This window comes from Leucoraja erinacea, chromosome 8 (assembly GCF_028641065.1).
Source record: "Leucoraja erinacea ecotype New England chromosome 8, Leri_hhj_1, whole genome shotgun sequence".
NCBI lineage: Eukaryota > Metazoa > Chordata > Chondrichthyes > Rajiformes > Rajidae > Leucoraja > Leucoraja erinaceus.
In genome coordinates this window covers 41518610-41541541 of record NC_073384.1, presented here as the reverse complement: position 1 = coordinate 41541541, position 22932 = coordinate 41518610, and the positions used below count along the sequence as shown (strand labels likewise).

The 22932-nt window shown below is 43.0% G+C and overlaps 1 protein-coding gene across 2 annotated transcripts in view; it reads left to right on the top strand.

The window, feature by feature from the left end:
• The first annotated feature begins 2394 nt into the window (after positions 1–2394).
• fh (fumarate hydratase) overlaps positions 2395–22932 on the top strand; it is a 36963-nt gene continuing 16425 nt past the window's right edge. The window contains exons 1-6 of one of the 2 annotated variants that reach the window (XM_055639567.1): positions 2395–2559; positions 11929–12063; positions 14527–14637; positions 18972–19148; positions 20825–21007; positions 22655–22820. In XM_055639567.1, the coding sequence (XP_055495542.1) occupies positions 2440–2559; positions 11929–12063; positions 14527–14637; positions 18972–19148; positions 20825–21007; positions 22655–22820 (892 nt within the window). In that variant the 5' untranslated portion in view covers positions 2395–2439. Of the gene's footprint in view, positions 2560–2870; positions 3178–11928; positions 12064–14526; positions 14638–18971; positions 19149–20824; positions 21008–22654; positions 22821–22932 lie in introns of those variants that run through there. The other variant, XM_055639568.1, reaches the window with a different exon arrangement.

Here is a 22932-nt window from a genome sequence, read left to right as displayed (position 1 = left end):
GGGTGGCCGCTGGTCGGCGCCACGATCTATCTCTAAAATCTAAAGTTTGTTTATAAAAAGTGGAGAGTGGTGTGGAATATCTCTCCCTTCGTGATGTTAAGGCTAGATGTAGTCCTTAATTTACTCATAAATTAACATGACAAATTAATAAAACGGGAATTTTGGAATAGGGAGGTTTCACAGCAGTCGGGTCACAACCCATGACCTGTACTGTTGCTACGCTACTCCAAATGGATTACACGCGATGAACTGCAGGTAAGCACTTACCATTGTTTCCAGCGTAGCGTGCACGTAAAACCCGCTGAAATTGTCAATTTTTGCGCTGTAAATAATTATGGAAATCGGGATAAGCGTGTGAGACATTTAGCCTACTTCAGAATTCCAAAAGTGAGGAGAAATGACGGTAGATAGAAGCGAGAGCAGAAGGGACAACACCAGCCAGAGTGCTTGGCGAACATTAGGGAACATTTGCTCACTGCATTTCATCAACGGTAAGGCATTATTTGTGTTTTTCTTGATTCCTTTGGCATCTAAAAAGTTTCAGAAGTGATAAATCTGGCTGTAATTTTTTTTTAATCGCCCATGGTTCTCATGGGTTTTTACATACAAAATTAAAACGCATCTGAAGAAAAATTTACAGGCAGATTTATCACTTCTGAGAATTTTTAGATACCAAAGGAATCAAGAAAAAACACAAATAATGCCTTACTTGATGAAATGCAGTGAGCAAACGCGATAATTCCCAATATTTTCAATGTTTACCAAGCACTTTAGCTGCTGTTGTCCCTTCAGTTCTCGCTTCTCTATACCTTCATTTTGCTTCACTTTTGGAATACTGAAGTTGGGTACATGTCTCTCACACTTACCCCGACTCCCACAATTTTTTTCAGCGCAAAAATTCAACATTTTGGCATTTTTTAACAGGTAGGAAAGTACACGTTTCTAGCATTAATAACATATACCGGAAGTGACGGATGTCTTCCAGTTGGATTTAGCGGCTCCGTGCGTCGAGCCCTATAACCCAGTGACCTTTGGTGCAACCCCCCTATAGGTTTGTAGGGGGGAATGATACCTTTGCACTGCCGAAAGAATGGGAAATAATTGTAATGGCATCTCATATTGAAGATGGTTAAAATTATGGAATCTGATCTACTGTCCCGTGAAAGTTGGTGAACTGGTGGGCGAGGATAAAGGGAACCCATAGCCTTACTGGACAGGTACACAAAAGTCAAGCAGGCGTGTAAGAGAACCTTTGGAGGAGAAACGAGTTGGGAGACTTCTCCGAAACACTGGTGCAAAAAAATGTGTATCACCATTAGAACAGATGCAATGGAGCCTGAAAATGTGGAGATGGAATGTGCTGAGACTAGAGGAAACAGGGTGTTAGGAGGTGTGGTCGATATAGGGCGATTTCACGAAAGGTCGTTGACCGTTTTAACATGCAAAATGTTATCTGGCGGTTTTTGATGTTTTTAACTGGTGTGAAAGTGCGTGTTTTCCCATTCACTAACATGTACCGGAAGTATAGCATGTACTCCACTTCAAATTATCGGTCACGTGGGTGCGGATCTACGCTCCAGTGACCTTTCGTGAAATCACCCTATTAGGAAGAGACTGTGAATTGATAGCAAAGGTGATGAAACATTTGAACAGGAAACTGCATTAATGCAATTAGATATTAGAAAAGGGGCTTGAATTGGAATTAAACAAAGACAAAACGACGTCCGGTTAACTCTCGTTCTCCCTTTGATTTGGCGAAAGTGAATAAAGTTAAACTTGTGAGATAGAAACAAAGAACTGTTGATGCAAATATGGACAACAAAGTGTTGGAGTAACTCAGCGGTTCAGGCAGCATCCCCGGAGAAAAAAAAGTTCTCCAGCACGATTTGTCTATCTTTGGTATAAATATATAAAGTGTTGCCTGACCTACCAAGTTTTTCCAACATTTCTGTTTTTTTTAAATGTCAGGGTTGCAGTACCTGCATGTTTTATTTAAAACTTTATGATTACCGGTATTGGGCTATGCGTGTTTTTGTGTGTAAATGTGTATGTGTGACATTGCGGAGGGGTCAAAACCAAAGATCTTTGGTCAAAACTCCTTCTGCACATCTCGTATCAAAATAACTCAATTTCTGGATGTTATCAACACGTAAGCAATGTGAACTTTGCTTTGGAACTTTGTCAATAGTAAGGTTAGGCAATGCATCAAAGTTCGGGTTTCATCATCTTAACAACATATTCAAAATTCAGATGCAAAAAAAAACGGTTAAAGTCAAACATGTGAAATCTTAAGGCTTTTTTTAACAGATATTTAGTAGCACGAAACTCCCAATGGTAAAGCGAAAAGTGGTTGCAACGAGTTTGGTCTCGTTCCACCACAACTCCCTCTGGCGGCCTATCCAACGATGCCCCGAGTTCCTCCTCCTCCTCCGTTGCACCATGTTCCGCTTTGTCCGAAACCTCCAGTGCGTCCACAGCAAACTCCGAATAACACAGGGCTGTCAGCTATTTCCCAAAAACTCGCTCCTGGCCACTGTTGTTGCAATCAGTAAAAGGATGGTGAGTGCAATTAAGCCAAATAACCCTCCCCCGAACCAAAAGCAGACAAGGACGCACACGCTGTGCGGCCTTTCCTGCACTACACCGGATTAGGAAGTAGCAACTCGGCTTGCAATCAGGCCGAAGGGGCTTTGCTGTTAAAACGTTGCATTTTGATTGCATGTTGCGGTGCCGGGGTCCCCCTGTCAATCAGGCGCGTGCAGCCCGGGGTTGCCCGGGTTTCTCCGGACAAGGTCACGGGAGCTCGGCTGCAGCGCCGCTCGCCAGGGTCACATTCAACACAGGCAGCAGCAGCGCTCTGCAACTTCTCGGGCTTTGAGTTCATTTTAAGGAACGTTTCCTTAAAAGAAACAACAACAATTCGCTGCTTATTTTGCAGTTTCATTTGCTTTGCTGTTAAAACGGACCGTGCACGCAAGTCAGGAAACCCGGCAGGCCTACGCTGCTCTTAACTCTCTTAAACACCACATATTTTAAATAAGAACAGTGAGCCGTAGTTTGCGTGCGGTTGGCAATCCACAGATGGATAACAATTTTGCTTCTATCGACCCAAAATCATTCTTCAAAAGCAGCGGAGAACATGTAGAGAGTGCAGGAGGCAGACATCTTTCTTTGCGAGTAGGTTGCAATCTATCTCGACGCTACCAATGTCGGTTGTTCTAGTTTAAATAGTTGCAAAATCGGACATGCCAATTTATGTGAAGTTTGCCTGTAGCTGCTCTTCGAAAGAGGGCAACCATCGACCTAACCTCCATTCAAATTATTCTTTTTTTTAAAGTAAATATTTTCCCACTGAAAAATATTAATCAACTTCCTTTTAAATTTTATTTATGATTGTGTTTTGACCCCACTTCCTTTTTGAATTATTCAGGATTGTGTTTTGATCCCTGCCCTTGGAAGGTTATTCTATGGGGTTTTCATGACTTGAGTGTTTAGGTAGATACGGTTTAGACGAATGTGGATCAAACGTGGGCAAATCTTGAACGAAACACAAAGTGCTGGAGTAACTCAGCAGGGAAGGGAGCATATGTGGAGGGGATGAACTAGGATCAGGAGGTTACACAGAAAAGCTGGAGAAACTCAGCGGGTGCAGCAGCATCTATGGAGCGAAGGAAATAGGCAACATTTCGGGCCGAAACCCTTCGTCAGACTGATGGGGGCGGGGACAAGAAAGGAAAAAGGAGGAGGAGCCTGAAGGTTGTGGGATGGGAGGAGACAGCAGGGGGACTGAGGAAGGGGAGGAGACAGCAAGGACTAACAAAATTGGGAGAATTCGATGTTCATGCCCCCAGGATGCAGACTGCCCAAATGGAATATGAGGTGCTGTTCCTCCAATTTCCGGTGCTGCTCGCTGTGGCCATGGAGGAGACCCAGGACAGAGAGGTCGGAGACGGAGTGGGAGGGGGAGTTGAAGTGCTGAGCCACCGGGAGGTCAGCTTGGTTATTGCGGACCGAGCGGAGGTGTTCGGCGAAACGATCGCCCAACCTCCGCTTGGTCTCACCGATATAGATCTGCTGACATCTAGAGCAGCGGACGCAATAGATGAGGTTGGAAGAGATGCAGGTAAACTTCTGTCGCACCTGGAACGATTACTTGGGTCCTTGAACGGAGTCGAGGGGGGAGATAAAGTGACAAGTGTTGCATCTCTTGCGGTTGCAAGGGAAAGTGCCCGGGGAGGGGGTGGTACGAGAGGGAAGGGAAGAATTGACAAGGGAGTTATGGAGGGAGCGGTCTTTGCGGAAGGCAGATATGGGGGGAGATGGGAAGATGTGGCGAGTGGTGAGGTCACGTTGGAGGTGGCGAAACTGACGGAGGATTACTTTTTGTATGTGACGGCTGGTGGGGTGAAACGTGAGGACTAGGGGGACTCAGCCCTTGTTGCGAGTGGGGGGGATGGGGAGAGAGAGCAGTGTTGCGGGGTATGGAAGAGACCCTAGTGCGAGCCTCATTTATGGTGGAGGAGGGGAACCCCCGTTCCCTGAATAATGAGGGCATTTCAGATGTCCTGGTGTGGAACGCCTCATCTGTGGAGCAGATGCGGCGTAGACGGAGGAATTGGGAGTAGGGGATGGAGTCCTTACAGGAAGCAGGGTGGGAAGAAGTGTAGTCCAGATAGCCATGGGAGTCAGTGGGTTTATAGTGTATGTCGGTCAGAAGTCTATCACCTGCAATGGAGATAATGAGGTCAAGGAATGGTAGGGAAGTGTCGGAAATGGTCCAGGTGTATTTGAGTGCCGGATGGAAGTTAGTGGTGAAGTGGATGAAGTCAGTCAGTTGTGTGGGGTGCAGGAGGTGGCACCAAAGCAGTCGTCGATGTAGCGGAGGTAGAGGTCGGGGATGGGGCCCTGGTATGTATTGAACAAGGATTGCTTGACGTAACCTACAAATAGGCAGGCATAGCTGGGGCCCATGCGTGTGCCCATAGCTACGCTTTGTATTTGGAGGAAATGGGAGGAGTCGAACGTGAAGTTATTGAGGGTAAGGACCAGGGTAAGGATCAGGATCCTTCAGATCACCCAACTAAGATGGTATCTTGGTTGACATGGACGAGTTGAGTTGATGGGCCTGTTTCTATGACACTCTGTGACAATGTGTGGGTGTTTTATTTATAGTGTCACTGACAATTACGGCATTTAATACCTATGCTGATTTCTCTTGGGTTAGCCACCGCCTTGAACAACAGAACTTCCATTGGAGTTTGTGTAGGCAAGAACTGCAAATGCTGGCTTACATCGAAGGTAGACATAAAATGCTGGAGTAGCTCAGTGGGATGGGCAGCATCTCTGAAGAGAAGGAATGGGTTTCGAGTAGTCACCCTTCTTCAGACTGAGACCGTTGGAGGTTACTCATGCTTTAGTATTAGCAATGACACTCTTCTAATTCAGAAGGGGAGCCTACAGGTTAAGAGGTTCCCATAAGTCCTTTCTCAGTGTTTCTTCCGGCAATCGAGGTCTCATGAGGTTTTTGTGAATGGATAATTACTTTGAACCCCAAGTATTTTCTCTGAAAACTAACATATTCAGTAAAAAAACAGACACAGTGCTGGAGTAACTCAGCGGGTCAGGCAGCATCTATGGAGAATGTGGTGGATAGGTAATGTTTCAGGTTGGGACGTTTCGTCAGACTAGCATCGGCAGTTCCTTATTGCTAACAGATTCAGTGACTGAAAAGAGTAAATCCACTGTTTTTTCCCCAAAATATTCAGTGTTTTTTTCCCCCCAAAATACTTTAGAACTTGATCACATGAAACTTGAAAGGTTAGATAATATTAGCAAAAAAATTGCATTTATTTTATCACATTCCTTTCAAGATGTCCTGAAGCATACAGATTGTTGTATGTAATTGTGGTGCATGAAAGAAAGCCAGAAAGAGATGACAGGAATAAAAGCTGGTAAATTAAGAGATTCATCCAGTTGCATATATGTAAGCTCAAGATGGCATATTGTGTGGATCCAACATGTGTGTTGCCTCCACTGAATGGTTTTTATCAGAAATGAGCTGATGGCTGTTTACAAATTAAAAAATCAAGTTATTGGGCTGACTACACAATCATTTATTGCATTTAACCGCAAGGAACAACCTGTGTTTTTGCATCTTTATATAGTATAATCAAATGTTAACAGTATATTGGTGGTACAATTCTGCCTTTATATATAATCCAATCAACTGGTAGTGTCTTATTTCCGTTCTTAACAGACTTTGTTCTCCTCATGGTTGCTAGCATAAGTCCACTTTAAAAAAAAGTAACTTTTGGTTGTAAACAATTAAATTCAGTTGATAAATTAGTGAAATGCAGAGAAGTGCCTCTTTTGCAACTAAAGAGAAACTGAGAAATGGTCAGGATGTGTTCTTAAAAACTGCCAGCAATGTTCTAATCAAATAAGTAAAGTAAAACAATGTTGCTTGACAGTCGGAAATGCAGAACTTTCTGTTTCCAGAATTCTAAAGTTCAGAAAGTTTTATTTTTTTTTCCTCTCCTCAAGTTTTCTTTTGATAACTGTGCCATTTTATAATGATGCCAGTTCTCAATCTTTCAGAGAAACGGCAAGTTCAACCTATGAATAGTTTGAAATTAATCCAAGCAAGTTTAGTTTGAAGATACAGCATGGAAACAGTCTCTTCGGCCCACCGCGTCCACGCCGCTCAGTGATCACCTGTACACTGGTTCCATTCTACATGCTAGGGAGAATTTTACAGAATGCAATTAACCGACAAATCTGCACGTCTTTGGAGTGTGGGAGGAAACCAGAGCACCCGGAGAAAACCCACGTGTACAAAATGTATAAACTCTGTACAGACAGCACCCATTGTCAGTATCGAATGTGGGTCTCTGGTGCTGTAAGGCTGCACCACTGTGCTGACATTGTCTTACATAAAAGTCTAATGTAAAATGTTATTTTTTCTGAAGAGTGTATTGTGGAGTATGGGACTAATAAAGTTATTTATCTTAAGGAAACTGAAAATGGCATTGTTGTGGACTATTTCTGACTTTACTGCTTGGTTCTGAAGGCAGGAAAATAAATCAATAGCTTCTGCTGGATCACGGGTATCCAGTATCAGAGCTGACTTAAATAGCTCTGCAAGTAGAGCAGTGGGCTCTGGCAGCAATTATTGGCCCTCCTGTCAACTTATTTTTGGACTTCTTAACCTTTGTTGTATCTCGTGGACTCAACACTGCTTTAACATCTTTCCAATCAGATTAGGACTACAAATTTGCATCAAACTGGAAGCAGTAATCATTTTGTGTCATGTTGGCACTTTATTGTCAAAATAGCAATAGACATCCAGTGGTAGGAATCATTTTGATTATGGTCACAGTGGTGCAGTTGGTAGAGCCATTGCCTCACTGCGCCAGAGACCCAGGTTTGACCCTGAGCTCGGATGCTGTCTATGTGTGGAGCTTGCATGTTTTCCCTGTGACCACGTGGATTTCCTCCGAGTGCTTCATTTGCCTCCCACATCATGAAGATTATGCATGTTTTTAGGTTAATTGTCTTTTCTAAATTGCCAATAGAGTGAAGAGAGTGGATCAGTACATAAGATAACAGAACTAGTGTGAGCAAGTGATTGATGATGGATGCAGACTCGATGGGCTGAAAGGCCTGTTTATCATGCTGTATCTTTCAATTAATGAGAGGAATAGATCGGGTAGACACACAGTGTTTCTTGCCCAGAGTAGGGGAATCAAGAATCAGGGCCATTAAGAAACAATTGGACAGGTACATAGATAGGATAGGTTTGGAAGAATATGGGCCAAACGCAGGCACGTGGGACAAGTGTAGATGTTGGGTAGTGTGGCCAAGTTGGGCCGAAGGGTCTGTTTCCACACTGTATCACTTCTGTAGGAGTGCAATTCATTTGTGATTTCAAGACCCTTGTTTGGGGTTTTACTTATTTATTGTAATTGTGGTATTGCTCATATATCAGCTCTGCTCCAGTGTTAACAGCTTCACTGTTAAACAACCTTCAATAATTTCACACGGTCAAACTATTAAAGAGCAGTTTTCATAAAGGTGTTCTATCCTGCTCTTTGAATCTCAAACTGAAACACTTGTTTAAGTTAATGCAGTATGTTTGTTTAAAACATATTTTAGGAACTGTACATGTTCCTATTAATGATGGAATTTTTAAGTACTGTGATCAAGTTCTGGCTGATGTTTAGGATTCACAAATTCTATATAATCCCGAGGAACGTGGAACTGAAGATGCTAATTCACATGAAAAGACAAAGTGCTGGAGTAACTCAGCGGGCGTGGCAGCATGTCTGTAGGACATGGATGGGAGATGTTTTGTCTGATGAAGGGTCCCGACCTAAAATGTCACCTATCCACGTTTTCCGGAGATGCTTCCTGATCCGCTGAGTTACTCCACAACTTTGTCTCGTTTTTCCATCCAATCTTGAGAATTATGGAGTCCATGACCTTGAAGACAGGCTCTCCGGTTTACCGTAACCATGGCAATCACCAAGTATCCATCTATCTTAATCCTTGGTCCATAGCTTTCTATGCCTTAGTGGTTTAGTTGCTCAACTGGATAATTTTTAAGGTTGTGCGGTTACTCGCATCCCCCTCCCTCTCAGATGTTCCACTGACGGGGTGCATAGCTTCTTCCTCAGATCCTGTTTACACCTTGCATTCTTCATTTTAAACCTATGCTCTCTAGTTTTAAACATTTCTCATTTTCCACCCCATCTACGCCCTTCGTAATTCCATACAGCCCCGAGCGTCATACGCTCTCGGTAAAGCAAGCCCAACCTATCCTGTTCCAATATTGAAGGAAATCCATTTAAAGACATTGACAAAATAAATATTGGACACACCTCAAGAGTGGCAGCGGTTGAGTTGCTGCCTTACAGCGCCAGAGACCTGGGTTGGATCATGACCGGGTGCTGTCTGTATGTTCTCCCTGTGACCACCTGGGTGTTCTCCTGGATCTCCCATTTCCTCCCACACTCCAAAGACATACAGGTTTGCAGGCCAATTGGCTTGGTAAAAATTGTAAATTGTCCCTAGTGTGTAGGATAGTGCTAGTGTACAGGAATTGATGGTTGGCACGGACTTGGTGGGCCGTTGGGCCTTTTTTGTAAGCTAAACAAAACTCACTCCAGACATTAGAAGAGGGTACAGTTAGTTGAACATTTTTATGGGGAAGAATGATCCTTTAGGAATATTTTAAAATAGACCACTGACATTCCTTGCAAGAGTGAAGATGATTGGTTAATTCAGTTGGTAGAGCTGCTGTCTCTGCGCCACAGATCCTGACTACGTCTGTTGTCTATGTGGTGTTTGCACGTTCTCCCTGTGATCGCCAGGGTTTCCTCCAGGTGCTCTGGTTTCTGATTTCCTTCTAACCCCCAAAGACTTGCAGGTTTCTAGGTTAATTGGCCCTCTATAAATTGTCCCCCTAGTGTGTAGGGAGTGAATGACAACGTGGGATAACATAGAACTAGTGTGAATGGGTGATCGATGGTCAGTGCGGAATCACTGTGGATTAGGTGGGCTGTGGATTAGGTGGGCTGAAGGGCTTGTTTCCATGCTGCATCTCCTAACTGAACTAGATGTCTGAGATAGGTTTATGTTATTTCCAATCACACTTATTTTCAGGAGAAATTATATACATTTTGGCAGCGATTTCTGTGGTGAATTCTTGTTTAATCTGCTTTTTAAATGGGTCCTGTTTTTATGAGTAAATTAGTTTTGTACATTGACTGCAAATATTTATTTAATCTTATTGCAAATCATTCTGTCACTGCACATTGTTTACAATGAATTAATTATTAATTAATTGACGCACCTGTAATGGAAACCTAATCTTTCTGCTTCATGCCTCTATTGACTCTTCTATGATGCCTTTCAAAATCCATCCGGGGAGATGGGAGTTGTACATTTACCCTTCTGACTTGGTAAACCCACTCAGGGATGTGGAAACAAGGAATGCTGGTTTACATGGAAGGACACAAAGTGCTGGAGTAACTCGGCAGATCAGGCTACATCTCTGTAGAACATGGATAGGTGACATTTCGGATCACCATTTTTAGATGACTTAGTTTCCTCTCGGTGATACTGTGGCTGAACTGTACATGACTCCAGAGCTTCTGATCAGGTTGTTGATCACCTAAACTCATTCTTGATTCCGGGGCTCATATCAAGGGGCAGCATAGTGGTGCAGCAGTGGAGTTGCCACCTCAGAGCATGTTACAAAGGCCAGGTTCGGGTGCTGACTATACAGAGTTTGTACATTCTCCCTGCTACCGTGTGTGTTTTCTCCCGGTGCTCCAGTTTCCACACACTATTACAAAGAAGTGCAGGTTTGTAGGCTAATTAGAATAATGAAGATACAGAATAGTTACGTACAGAATAGTGAAAGGCTTGGACCGAGTGGATGTGGAGAGGATGTTTCCACTAGTGGGAGAGTCTCTGGGATCAAAGGTCATAGCCTCAGAATTACAGGACATTCTTTTTGGAAGGAGATGAGGAGAAATTTCTTCAGTCAGAGGGTGGTGAATCTGGAATTCTTTGCCACAGAAGGTCGTGGAGGCTAAGTCAGTGGATAATTTTAAAGCAGATTGATAGATTCTTGACTAGTACAGGTGTCTGAGGTTATGGGGAGAAGGCAGGAGAATGGGGTTAGGAGGGAGAGGTAGATCAGCCATGATTAGAAACAGAAAAATAGGTGTACGAATAGGCCATTCGGCCCTTCGAGCTAGCACAGCCATTCAATATGATCATGGCTGATAATCTTAAAATCAGTACCCCGTTCCTGCTTTTTCCCCCATATCCCTTGATTCCTTTAGCCGTAAGAACTAAATCTAACTCTCTTGAAAACATCCACTGAATTGGCCTCCACTGCCTTCTGTGGCGGGGAATTCCACAGGTTCACAACTCTCTGTGTCAAGAGATTGTTCCTCATCTCAGTCCTAATTGGCCTACCCCTTATACTTAAACTGTGACCCCGAGTTCTGGACTCCCCCAACATCGGGAACATTTTTCCTGCATCTAGCCTGTCCAATCCATTAAGAATGTTATGTTTCTATAAGATCCCCCCTCAATCTTCTAAATTCTAGCGAGTACAAGCTGAGTCTATCCAGTCTTTCTTCATATGGAAGTCCTGACATCCCAGTAATCAGTCTGGTGAACCTTCTCTGTACTCCCTCTATGGGAGCATGGAAACAGGCCCTTCGGCCCACCGAGTCCACACCGACCATTGATCACCCGTACACTAGTTCAATCCTACACACTGAAAGAAATTTACAGAAGGCAATTACACTAAACCTACACGTCTTTGGGATGTGGGAGGAAACCAGAGCACCCGGGGGAAACCCACACGGTCACAGGGAGAAGGTACTAACTGTACAGACAGCACATGTGGTCAGGATCGAACCCGGGTCTCTGGCGTTGTAGGGCAGTAACTCTACACCTGGGCAAGTGTACCGCAATGCTCTCATATAGAGCCAGTGAAGGCACGATAGGCTGTATGTCCTCCTGTAACCTTTTATGTCATTACTATCATTTTGTCCATGGTCTGTAAAGTTCATAAATACTAGGAACAGAATTAGGCCATTCTGCCCATTGTCTAATCTGCCATTTAATCATGGCTGATCTACCTTGCCCTCTCAACCCCATTCTCCTGCCTTCTCCCCATAACCCCTGACACCCTAATCAAGAATATGTGAATCTGCCTTAAAAAAATATCCATTGACTTGGCCTCCGCAGCTGTCTGTGGCAATGAATTCCGTAGATTCACCACCCTCTGACTAAAGTTTTATGTCTAATGGAATTTACGATTTAATTTGATAATTACACAATCTCTATTTTATGCACTTACTTGAGAAATGGACATAATTGGCCTTTTGATTATTTTTTTTGCAGGAAAGTTCTGAAGGGTACAGAATTGAGTATGATACCTTTGGTGAGTTGAAGGTGCCAAATGACAGATATTATGGAGCCCAGACAGTGAGATCAATGATGAACTTTAAAATCGGTGGGATGTCTGAGAGGATGCCAGTAAGTAAAATGTCCATAGAGTTTAGCTCTCTCTATGGTAAGTTTATCTTTTCTTAGGTGAGGAGAACTAATTTGTATTCTCCCAAGTTAACGTTGAATTGCATACCTTGTTGCATTCCTTGCATTTCTTTTATCTGCATTTTTTCTATTTTTAATCATATATTATGCACTTTTAATACTATAAATGGTACTATATCATACTCTATCACGAGAGGAATAGATTGCTCAGAGTTGGGGAATCAGGACCCAGGTTACATTGTTTTAAGGTGAGGAGGGAAAGATTTAATAAGAACGTGAGGAGTATCTTTTTTTACACAAAGGGTGGAGGGTATATCGAAGGAGATGCCAGAGGAGGTAGTTGAGGCAGATACTATTGTAACGTTTAAGAGACATGTGGACAGATACAAGAGGAGGGCAGGTTTAGAGGGATATGGGCCAAACGCAGAGAGATGGGACAAGTGTAGATGGGGCATGTTGGTCAGCGTGGGCAAGTTGAGCCGAAAGACCTGTTTCCACGCTGCTTGACTCTATGACACACTGTTGATTTTCTCCTTTGTACTGCCTGATGTCCTCATGCATGGTATGATTTTGCCTGGATAGCACAGATCATTACAGCAAGGGATTGGGCCCTTCAGCCCAAAATGTCTATGTGGAACATGATGCCAAGAACAGCACTTATCTGCCTGCACATAATCCGTATCCCTCAAAGCCCTGGATAATCCATATGCCTATCTAAAATTCCTGTATATGTCCCTATCGTATCTGCCACAACTACCATTTCCAGCACTCGTCCCAGGAACTTGCCACCCCCTTTAAAAAAAGAAAACTTGTCCCGCACTTCTCTTTAAGCTTTGCCCTTTAATATTTGATATGCCTATCCTGGGAAATAAGGTTCTGTCTGCCTCCCCTATGTCGCACACAAAACCAAGTTTTTCTACTATCTCGCGACAAATGCATGATAATAATAAAATCAATATTAATACCTACTAGAAAAGCATATACTTTTTTTTTTCATTTCATAGAATTATACGAAGTGGAAACAGGTCTTTTAGCCCATCTTGCCCACACTGATCAATATATCCCATCTACACTAGTCCCACCTACCTGCATTTGGCCCATATCCCTCTAAACCTGTCTTATCGATGTACTGTCTAAATGTTTCCTAAATGTTGGGATAGGGCCGGCCCCAACTACCTCCTCTGGCAGCTCGTTCCATAAATCCACCCCCCTTTATGTGAAAAAGTTACTCCTCAGGTTCTTGTTAAATCTTTCCCCCTGACCTTAAACCTATGTCCTCTGGTTCTTGATTCCCCTACTCTGAGCAAGAGACTCTGTGCATCTACCCAATCTATTCCTCTGATTAATTGAAAGATACAGCAGAAAAGCAGGCCCTTCAACCCATCGAGTCTACGCTGTCCTATTTATTTTCATTTAAATGCTATTCTGATTGTCGTGACTGAACTATTGAGTGTTTGTGAACTGCTGGTGCCCAGCAAGCGGGGGGGGTTTGTGTATAATTCTGCAAGCTCATTTGGAGCTGTCCTTCCCCACTGCACAGTGACGCACTGAGCAGTGTAATCACAGTTTTGTCCAGCACAATATCAACAGATCCTGTTTGCGATGTCTGCTACGGTGAAATAGATAACGTGATCTGTCACAAATGTTTACCTAAGCCATAAGGAAATTGCATTCTTTATTGAATATGCATTTTCCAAATACAATATTTTAATAAAACCTTTCTAGTTTTGTTTAGAGATGCAGCATGGAAACAGGCCCTTTGGCCCACAGAGTCCTTGCTGTCCCATGATCATCCATGCATTGTTTGCTGGACTCCAGCAGTACACAGTCACTACAATCTGAATAGAAATGAAATGAAAACAAATGGAAAAAAAACATGTTCTATCCAACACACTAAGGATAGTTTATGGAAGCTAATTAACCTGCATGTCTGAGGAAACCGGAGCACCCGGATAAAACCCACGTGGTCGTAGTGAGAGCGTGCAAACTCCGTACGGAGTAGTCAGGATTGAACCCTGGCTCTGTAAGGCAGCAACTCTACCGCTGCCCCACTGTGCCACCCTTTCTGTAGCAGAGTGGAGAGAGAAAGTAAAAGAATGATATTTGGGCGGCATGGTGGCGCCGCGGTAGAGTTGTTGCATTACGGCCTCCGGGACACGGGTTCGATCCTGACTACAGGTGCTGTCTGTACAGAGTTTGTATGTTCTACCTGTGACCATGTAGGGTTTCCCCGGGTGCTCCGGATTCATCCAACATACCAAACACATACAGGTTTGTTGGTTAATTGGCTTTGGTAAAGATTGTAAATTGTCCCCAGTGTGTAGGATAGTGCTAGTGTGGAGGGATTGCTGGGCGATGCAGACTCAGTGAGCCGAAGTGTCTGTTTCCGTGAGTTATCTCGAAACTAAACTAAACTGATGTTGTTTCCACTGTTTCTGTTCACAGATCCAAGTTATAAAAGCCTTTGGCATTTTGAAAAGAGCGGCTGCAGAAGTGAATATGGACTATGGCTTGGACCCAAAGATTGCGAATGGTATTATGAAGGCTGCAGATGAGGTAGTGTGATCTTTAGACTTTAAAGATACACTGTGGAAACAGGCCCTTCAGCCCACTGTGTCCGCGCTGACCCATTAGTTCCAGGAACAGAATTAGGCCATTCGGCCCCTCAAGTCTACTCTGCCCTTCAATCATGGCTGACCTATCTTTCCCTCTCAATCCCATTCTCCTGTCTTCTCTCCATAACCCTTGATACCCATACAAATCTGTCAATCTCTGAGTTGAAAATATCCATTTACTTGGCCTTCTGATGCAATGAATTCTACAGATTCACCACCCTCTGGCTAAAGAAAGTTCTCCTCATCTCCTTTTTAAAGGTATATCTTTTTATTCTGAGGCTATGCTCTCTGGTCCTAGACTCTCCCACTAGTGGAAACATCCTCTTTGCGTCCACTCTATCCAGGCCTTTCACTATTCAATAAGTTTCAATATGGCCCCCCCCCCCCCCCCTTCATCCTTCTAAACTCCAGCGAGTACAGGACCAGTGCCGATAAACGCTCACCATTTGTTAACCCAATCTGTCCTGGGATCATTCTCGTAAAAATCATGATCGTATATGAAATCTTCCACCAATAATGGTGGGAGGAAAGCAATCCTGGCTGAGTTGGTAAACGTGAGAACTGATGGCAGATCTAGTGGGGTTGAAGGGAAGCAAGCATTTTAGCTGGCATAGACCATGGTCAGTGGCAAGAGAAGACCTGCAGTAGTTATTTTAGTTGCTCCAAAGCAACTGGTATATCCAGGTCCACCTCTTGATTCCAGAGCCATTTTGCCATGCCAACAGAGGTAACGGCCTCAAACTACCAAAGGAGTGTGAGACCTTAAGCAAGAGTTTACTTTAGACATACCGGGCGGCAACAGACCTTTCGGCCCGCGAAGTCCGTGCAGACCAGCGATCACCCCCGTACACTAGCACTATCCTACACACCAGGGACAATTTGCAATTTTACCAAAGCAATTAACCTACAAACTTGTACGTCTTTGGAGTTTTGGAGAAACCAGAGCACTGTACTGACACTACAGAATCTGAAGTCAGGATCGAACCACAGTTTCCGGCACCATAAGGCAGCAACTCTACAGCTGTGCCACTGTGCCGCCTTTAAGACTAAGTGTTATGTACCAAGTGTCGTGAGAGAAAATTATATCAATACCTACATGGCCTTGGATGTTCGCACTGAAATTGTAAGTGGGTGACAATCCTACTATAACGACAACGATTTTGTCACCACTTGAAAACATTCTTATTTGACGCCAGTTTCACTTAGTACCTTGATTTATGGCCCTGAAAATCAAATTTAATCACAAGTTTGAATATTACTGAACTATAGATATTTTACTGAAAATTACATGAAAGAGAAATTATACAGAACACATTTGTGACACGAGTCTCATGAAACAGATTTAAGCCCATGTTGATATTGTGTCTTCCTTGGATTGAATGGACCCTGTATTACTGGTCTTCTCTAGTTGTCAGTTCTGCTTTTATTAATCAGTCCAAATGGGGTCAGATACTTCGTCATTTTTATTTGGGTTTTGTGGAACAGATCAATAATTTCTCATCACAACATTAAACAAATTTAACAATTCTTAATTTGTATAACAAGTGTGTGAGATTTTGGAATATATTTAATTTAAGTAATTAAAATTTGGGGGCATGGATAGGGTAGACCGTCAGAATCTTTTACCCAGGATGGAAATGTCAAAGCTAGAGGGCAGAGCTTTAATTTGAGATGGATGAAGTTTAAAGGAGATGTGCGGGGCAAGTTTTTTTTTTTACACAAAGAGTGGTGGGTGCCTGGAATGCACTGCAAAGGGCGGTGGTAAAGGGAGATACAATAGTGGCAGCTAAAGGCATTTAGGCAGGCTCATGGATATGCAGAGAAAGAGGGATATAAATTATGTGCCAGCAGATGAAATAGATTTATCTTGACATAAATTAATTTACCTTGACATGTTCAGCACGGACATTGTGGGCCGAATGGTCTCATCTTGTGCTGAAGTCTTCTATGTTTAGACAGTAAGCATGTAGCAAATAATGATGCTATTGGTAATGATTCCACATCACCAGTCCAGATCATTTTAGTCTCAAAGGGCTGTTCATAAGAACGCAGTCCATGATGGGTACTGACCTTTCTGCCATGGAAGAGTTGTACAGGAGGAGTTGCTGGCTCACAATGGCAGCCAGCATCATCAGAGACCCACACCACCCTGCCCACGCTCTCATTTCAGTCCTGCCATTGGGAAGAAGATATAAGAGCCTGAAAACTCTTAACGTCCAGGTTCAGGAACAGCTTCTTCCCTGCAACCATCAGGCTATTAAACACTATCATCTCCACATAAGTTCTTAACTACAGAGATTTGGAGGCATTGGTTTTGTCTTTTTGCACTACTATTATTTGTTTGTTTTGGTATGTATGGATGCATGTGTGTGTATATTAAATAATTTTAGTTTAGAGATACAGCACGGAAACAGGCCCTTCGGCCCACCGGGACCATGCCGACCAGAGATCCCTGTACATAAATTAGTCCTATCCTACACACTAGAGACAAATTGCAATTTTTACTGAAGCCAATTAACCTACAAACCCATACGTCTTTAGAGTGTGGAAGGAAACCGGAGCACCCAAAGAAAACCCACGCGATCACAGGGAGAACGTACAAATTCCACACAGACAGTATCCGTAGTCAGGAATCAACCCGGGTCTCTGGCGCTGTGAGAGCTGCAACTCTACCGCTGCGTCACCGCACTGATCTCTTTTTTGTTTCTTATATTGTTTGCAGTGTACTATGTTGACATACCAGTTGTGCTGCTGTAAGTAAGAATTTCATTGTACTGTCTGGGACATATGACAATAAAACAGTGTTGTCTCTTGATATCTCCATTTCAAAGTGCATTTGTTGATTAGTTGCACCTCAAGGTTTATCTACACTCAAAAATATCCCATGGAAGAAATTAATACTTGCTCCACGATACTTCCATCATTACAGAATATGTAAAACTGGAGGGGGGGGTATAAAAAATAAAGGTGATTTACACACAATTTGTATTCCCCTGTTACTGCCACTTCTCAAACCACTTTTGTTGCCATACTAAGGTTTGGCCAGTGGGTGGCATTTTCTAGTCACACTGCAGGACTATGTAGTGGTGGCATTAAGTTCGACTCATGGTTAAGTTTAACATTGAAGTGTGATTAGAAGCTCAACATGTTGTATTAGATATTATAGTGCAGCATAGTATTACTTGCAAAGAAGAACAGGTTTGGGCAGAAATATGTTCAAGGTTGGTTATGATGATTGATCAGGTCTGTATGACCTAGTATTTTATAACTTGTGCAACATTCTTTAAGTTTAAGTTTATTACGGTTATGTATCGAGGTACAATGAAAAACTTTGTTTTACATGTTATTCTAACATCTCAGATAATATGATAAATAAATGTAGACAAGTCAAACTCAAGTACAATAGATAAAACAAAGGGGAAATTACAGAATGCAGAATATAGTTCCCAGTTGTAGCGTATCAGTTCCAAATTCGAAAGTTTAGGTTTATTATATTGTCATGTGTACTGAGGTACAGTAAAAAGCTTTATTTTTTGCATGCTATGCAATCAGATCGGATAATACTATGTAAAATATAATCAAACAATTCAAGTGCAGTAGGTAGAGCAAAGGGGAAGATACAGAGTTCAGAATATGATTCTCGCCATTTAGTTTAGTTCAGAGATAGTGTGCAAAACAGGCCCTCGGCCCACCAAGTCCGCGCCGACCAGCGATCCCTGCACATTAACACTATCCTACACACACTAGGGACAATTTTACCAAGCCAATTAACCTACAAACCTGTGCAACTTTAGAGTGTGGATACCAGAGCTCCCGGGGAAAACCCATGCAGGTCACAGAGAGAACGTATAACCATTGTACAGACAAGCAACTGTAGTCAAGATTGAATTAGTGTCTGTGGCGCATGTGGCAGTAACTGCCGTTGTGCCACCCATAGCATTGTAGAGCAACAGTTCCAGAGACAATCCAATGTCCACAATGGGGAAGGGATGAATTGGACAGTACCCTAGCTTGTGGAAGGACGATTCAGAAACGGGGGAAGAGGCTGTGTAAGAAGGAACTGCAGATGCTGGTTTAAACCAAAGATAGACACCTGAGTCTGGTGATGCGAGCTTTGATGGTTCTGCATCTTCTGCCCGATGGGAGTGGTTTGTGTCGTAATGGGGAGAGCAACTTATTTATGATATTCATTGTTGCAAACACTAAATAAAAGTTAACACTGTCATGTCAACATGTTGAAAGAACCTTAAATTGAAGTATTATGTTATCATGCAGGTGATTGCTGGAAAATTGGACGATCACTTCCCTCTGGTTGTATGGCAGACTGGGTCAGGAACACAAACCAACATGAACGTGAATGAAGTGATCAGCAACAGGGCAATTCAGATTCTTGGAGGTAAACTGGGCAGCAAGGATCCAGTCCACCCCAATGACCATGTAAACAAGAGCCAGGTACTGGTCAGGGACACAGTCCCGTCCCTCTTGAAACTTATTTGACGTTTTATTTTCATGATCCATAAAATTGAGCAAAAGGGATCAATAATGCTGCCACTATTTTATCTGAATAGCATTTGCTATCTTGTACATAATTGGGTATAATTTTACGACAAAAATGATAACTGGAAATACTCAGCCGGTCAGGCATTATCCGTGGAAAAGAAGGAAGACTGATGTTTGTGTCTGAGACTGAAATGTTACTTCAGTTTAGTTCAGTTTAGAGATACAGCACGGCCCACCACGTCCGTGCCGGCCATCAATCCCCATACACTAGCACTGTCCAACACACTAGGGACAATTTACAGCATTTTACCAAAGCTAATTAACCTACAAACCTGTACATCTTTGGAGTGTGGGAGGAAACAGCAGCACCAAGAGAAAACCCACGTGGTCAACAGGAGAATGTACAAACTCCGTATAGACAGCACCCATAGTCTAGATCGGATGGGGACGAGTCAGAGTATAGAAGAGATCGACCGACTGACCAAATGGTGCCAGCACAATAACCTGGTCCTCAACACCACCAAACCAAGGAACTGAGTGTGGACTTTGGAAGGGGTAGGATGGGGACCCACAGCCCCGTTTATATCATTGTAGAGAGGGTCAAGAGCTTCAAATTCCTGGGCGTGCATATTTCTGAAGATCTCTCCTAGTCCGAGAACACTGATGCAATTATAAAGAAAGCTCATCAGCGCCTCTACTTCCTGAGAAGATTACGGAGAGTCGGTATATCAAGGAGGACTCTCTCTAACTTCTACAGGTGCGTAGTAGAGAACATGCTGACCGGTTGCATCGTGTCTTGGTCCGGTAACTTGAGCGCCCAGGAGCGGAAAAGACTACAAAAAGTAGTAAACACTGCCCAGTTCATCATCGGCTCTGACCTCCCCACCATCGAGGAGCTCTATCGCAGTCGCTGCCTCAAAAAGGCTGGCAGCATCATCAAGGACCCACATCATCCTGGCCACACGCTCATCTCCATGCTTCAGGTAGAAGGTACAGGAGCCTGAAGACTGCAATGTCCAGGTTCAGGAATAGCTACTTCCCCACAGCCATCAGGCTATTAAACTCAAATGAAACAAAATTCTGATCATTAATAACCCATTATCTGTTTATTGGCACCTTATTTGTTTATTTATTCATGTGTGTATATATTTATATAATAATGGTATATGGACAAGCTGATCTGTTCTGTAGTCATCTCTACTATATCCTGTTGTGCTGAAGCAAAGTAAGAATTTCATTGTCCTATCTGGGACACATGACAATAAACTATCTTGAATCTTGAAATTTGAACATGGGTCTCTGTTTCTGTAAGGCAACAGCTCTACTGCTGCGCCTCTGTGCTGTTCTATATCCACAGTTGCTGCCTGACATGTTGAATTGTTTTTATTTCACTTTTCCAACGTATACAGCTTAAAAAAAAATTATTATTGGCAGACAATAATTTTAGTATCTTGTGATTTTTTTCAAAAGTGCAACCCCGACCATTTTAATATGATTGCATCTAATTAAAAATAACTAAGGAATTGTGCATACAGTCTTTAGTTGTAAGTTACCTTAAAATGCAGCATAAAATGGTCATGTTTTGATTATTCCAAGTACTGAGTTGGTTTTGATCTCTTTGTTGCCAGAGTTCCAATGATACATTTCCAACAGCCATGCACATTGCTGCTGCCAAAGAGATCCACGAGGTGCTTCTGCCTGGTCTACAGAAGCTCCACGATGCTCTTGATGACAAAGCCAAGGAATTTACTGACATCATCAAGATTGGCCGGACACATACACAAGACGCGGTGCCTCTGTCCCTAGGGCAGGTGGGTATTGTTATAGAGTAACACAGGCGTGTAAACGGGGCCTTCGGCCCATCTTGCCCACACCGGCCAACATGCCCCATCTACACCAGACCCACCTGCCTGCATTTGAACGATATTTGAACTAAACCTGTCCTTTCCATATACCTGTCTAAATGCTTCTTAAACATTGCAACAGTCCCTGCCTCAACTACCTCCTCGGGTTTCTATTGAATCTTTCACCCCTCACCATAAACCTATGTCTTCTGGTTCTCGATTCCCCTACTCTGGGCAAGAGTCTCTGCATTTACCCAATCTATTCCTCTCATGTTTTTGTACACCTCTATAAGATCACCTCTCATCCTCCTGTGCTCCAAGGAATAGAGTCTTAGCCTACCTAGCTTTTTTTAGACTTTAGAGATAGTGTGGAAACAGGCCTTTCAGCCCACTGAGTCCATGCTGACCAGCGATCACCCCATACACTAGCACTATCCTATACACTAGGGACAATTTACAGAAGCTAATGAACTTACAAACCTGTATGTCTTTGGAATGTGGAAGAAAACCGGAGCACCCGGAGAAAACTCCCTATACCTCAGGTCGTCAAGTTCTGGCAGCATTCTTGTATATCTTCTCTGCCCCCTTTCCAGCTTGACAACGTCTTTCCTATAACATGCCGCCCAAAACTGAATACAATACTCTGTACTGCGATATCTCACAGTTGTTAAGAAAACAATATCCCGAGAGAAATCCAATAAGGATTAATCTCACCGAAAAGAAATGGAGTGAATAGCACAGTTGAGAAAAGGAGTTTGTGTGTAATGTATAAACAAAGAACTGCAGATGTCAGACACATAGCCTGAAGAAGGGTCAAGACTGGACTCTGCCTCCTGCACTCTTAAGGAATAAAGACCAAGCACTCCCTGTAGCTCAGGCCCTCAAGTCATGGCAATGTTCTGGTAAATCTTCTCTGCACACTACAGCTTCACAGCACCCTTCCCATAGCAGGGTAACCAAAGTAGAACACAATAAATACTCTAAATATAGTCTCATCAAGGTGCCTTAAAATGTGTAGGTGACGTTTTGGGTCACAACCCTTCTTCAGACTGAGAGTCAGGGGAGAGGGAAACTGGATGTATGAAAAGGTACAGAACAAATCAGAGCCAGCATGATGGCTAAGGAGCCCACAATGGTCTATTGTTGGCTGTGGTTACTCCAGCATTTTGTGTCTCTCTTCAGTGTAAGCCAGCATCTGCAGTTCCTTACTACACGCCTTGAAATGTGTGTTCATTTGTCACGGTGGAGCATCCCTCGAGAACCAAACACTTCAGTTCAGTCATGGGGTTATTGAAGTTACATGCACCAGTGGTTTTGCAGCTTCTTTGAGTGAAATTGTTTATTTGTGGAAAATTGTTGCTGATTTTCTGTTATGTCAGGAAATGAATTGAGATTGGCCAAGTGCAAGGAGGCCTTGATGCCATAAATCTAACTTGATTTAGAACCCGTGTCTCCAAAGTAAAAGGTTAACATGCTAATATACTCTTCATAAAACAGTTATTTTCAGATTACTGTGAGAATTTGCACTCTGCTGCAAAATATTCTTTCAAGCTCTCTGAGTTACCTTTTAGGCATTGATTGGATTTCACAGCCTTTGGTTTTCATTAAATTTAGGAATTTAGTGGCTATGTACAGCAGATGAAATATAGCATGGAACGGATTAAGGCTGGATTGCCAAGGATATATGAACTAGCGGCTGGTGGGACTGCAGTGGGAACTGGGTTGAACACACGGATCGGGTTCGCAGAGAAGGTGGCTGCCAAAGTTTCAGATTTCACAGGTAAATTATGCTTTAAATACTAACTGCTTAAATTATTAATGCAGTTCTCATTTAAAATATTCAAATGTTACTATCGTTTCCACACAATTGTCCATCACACAGACCAGACTTG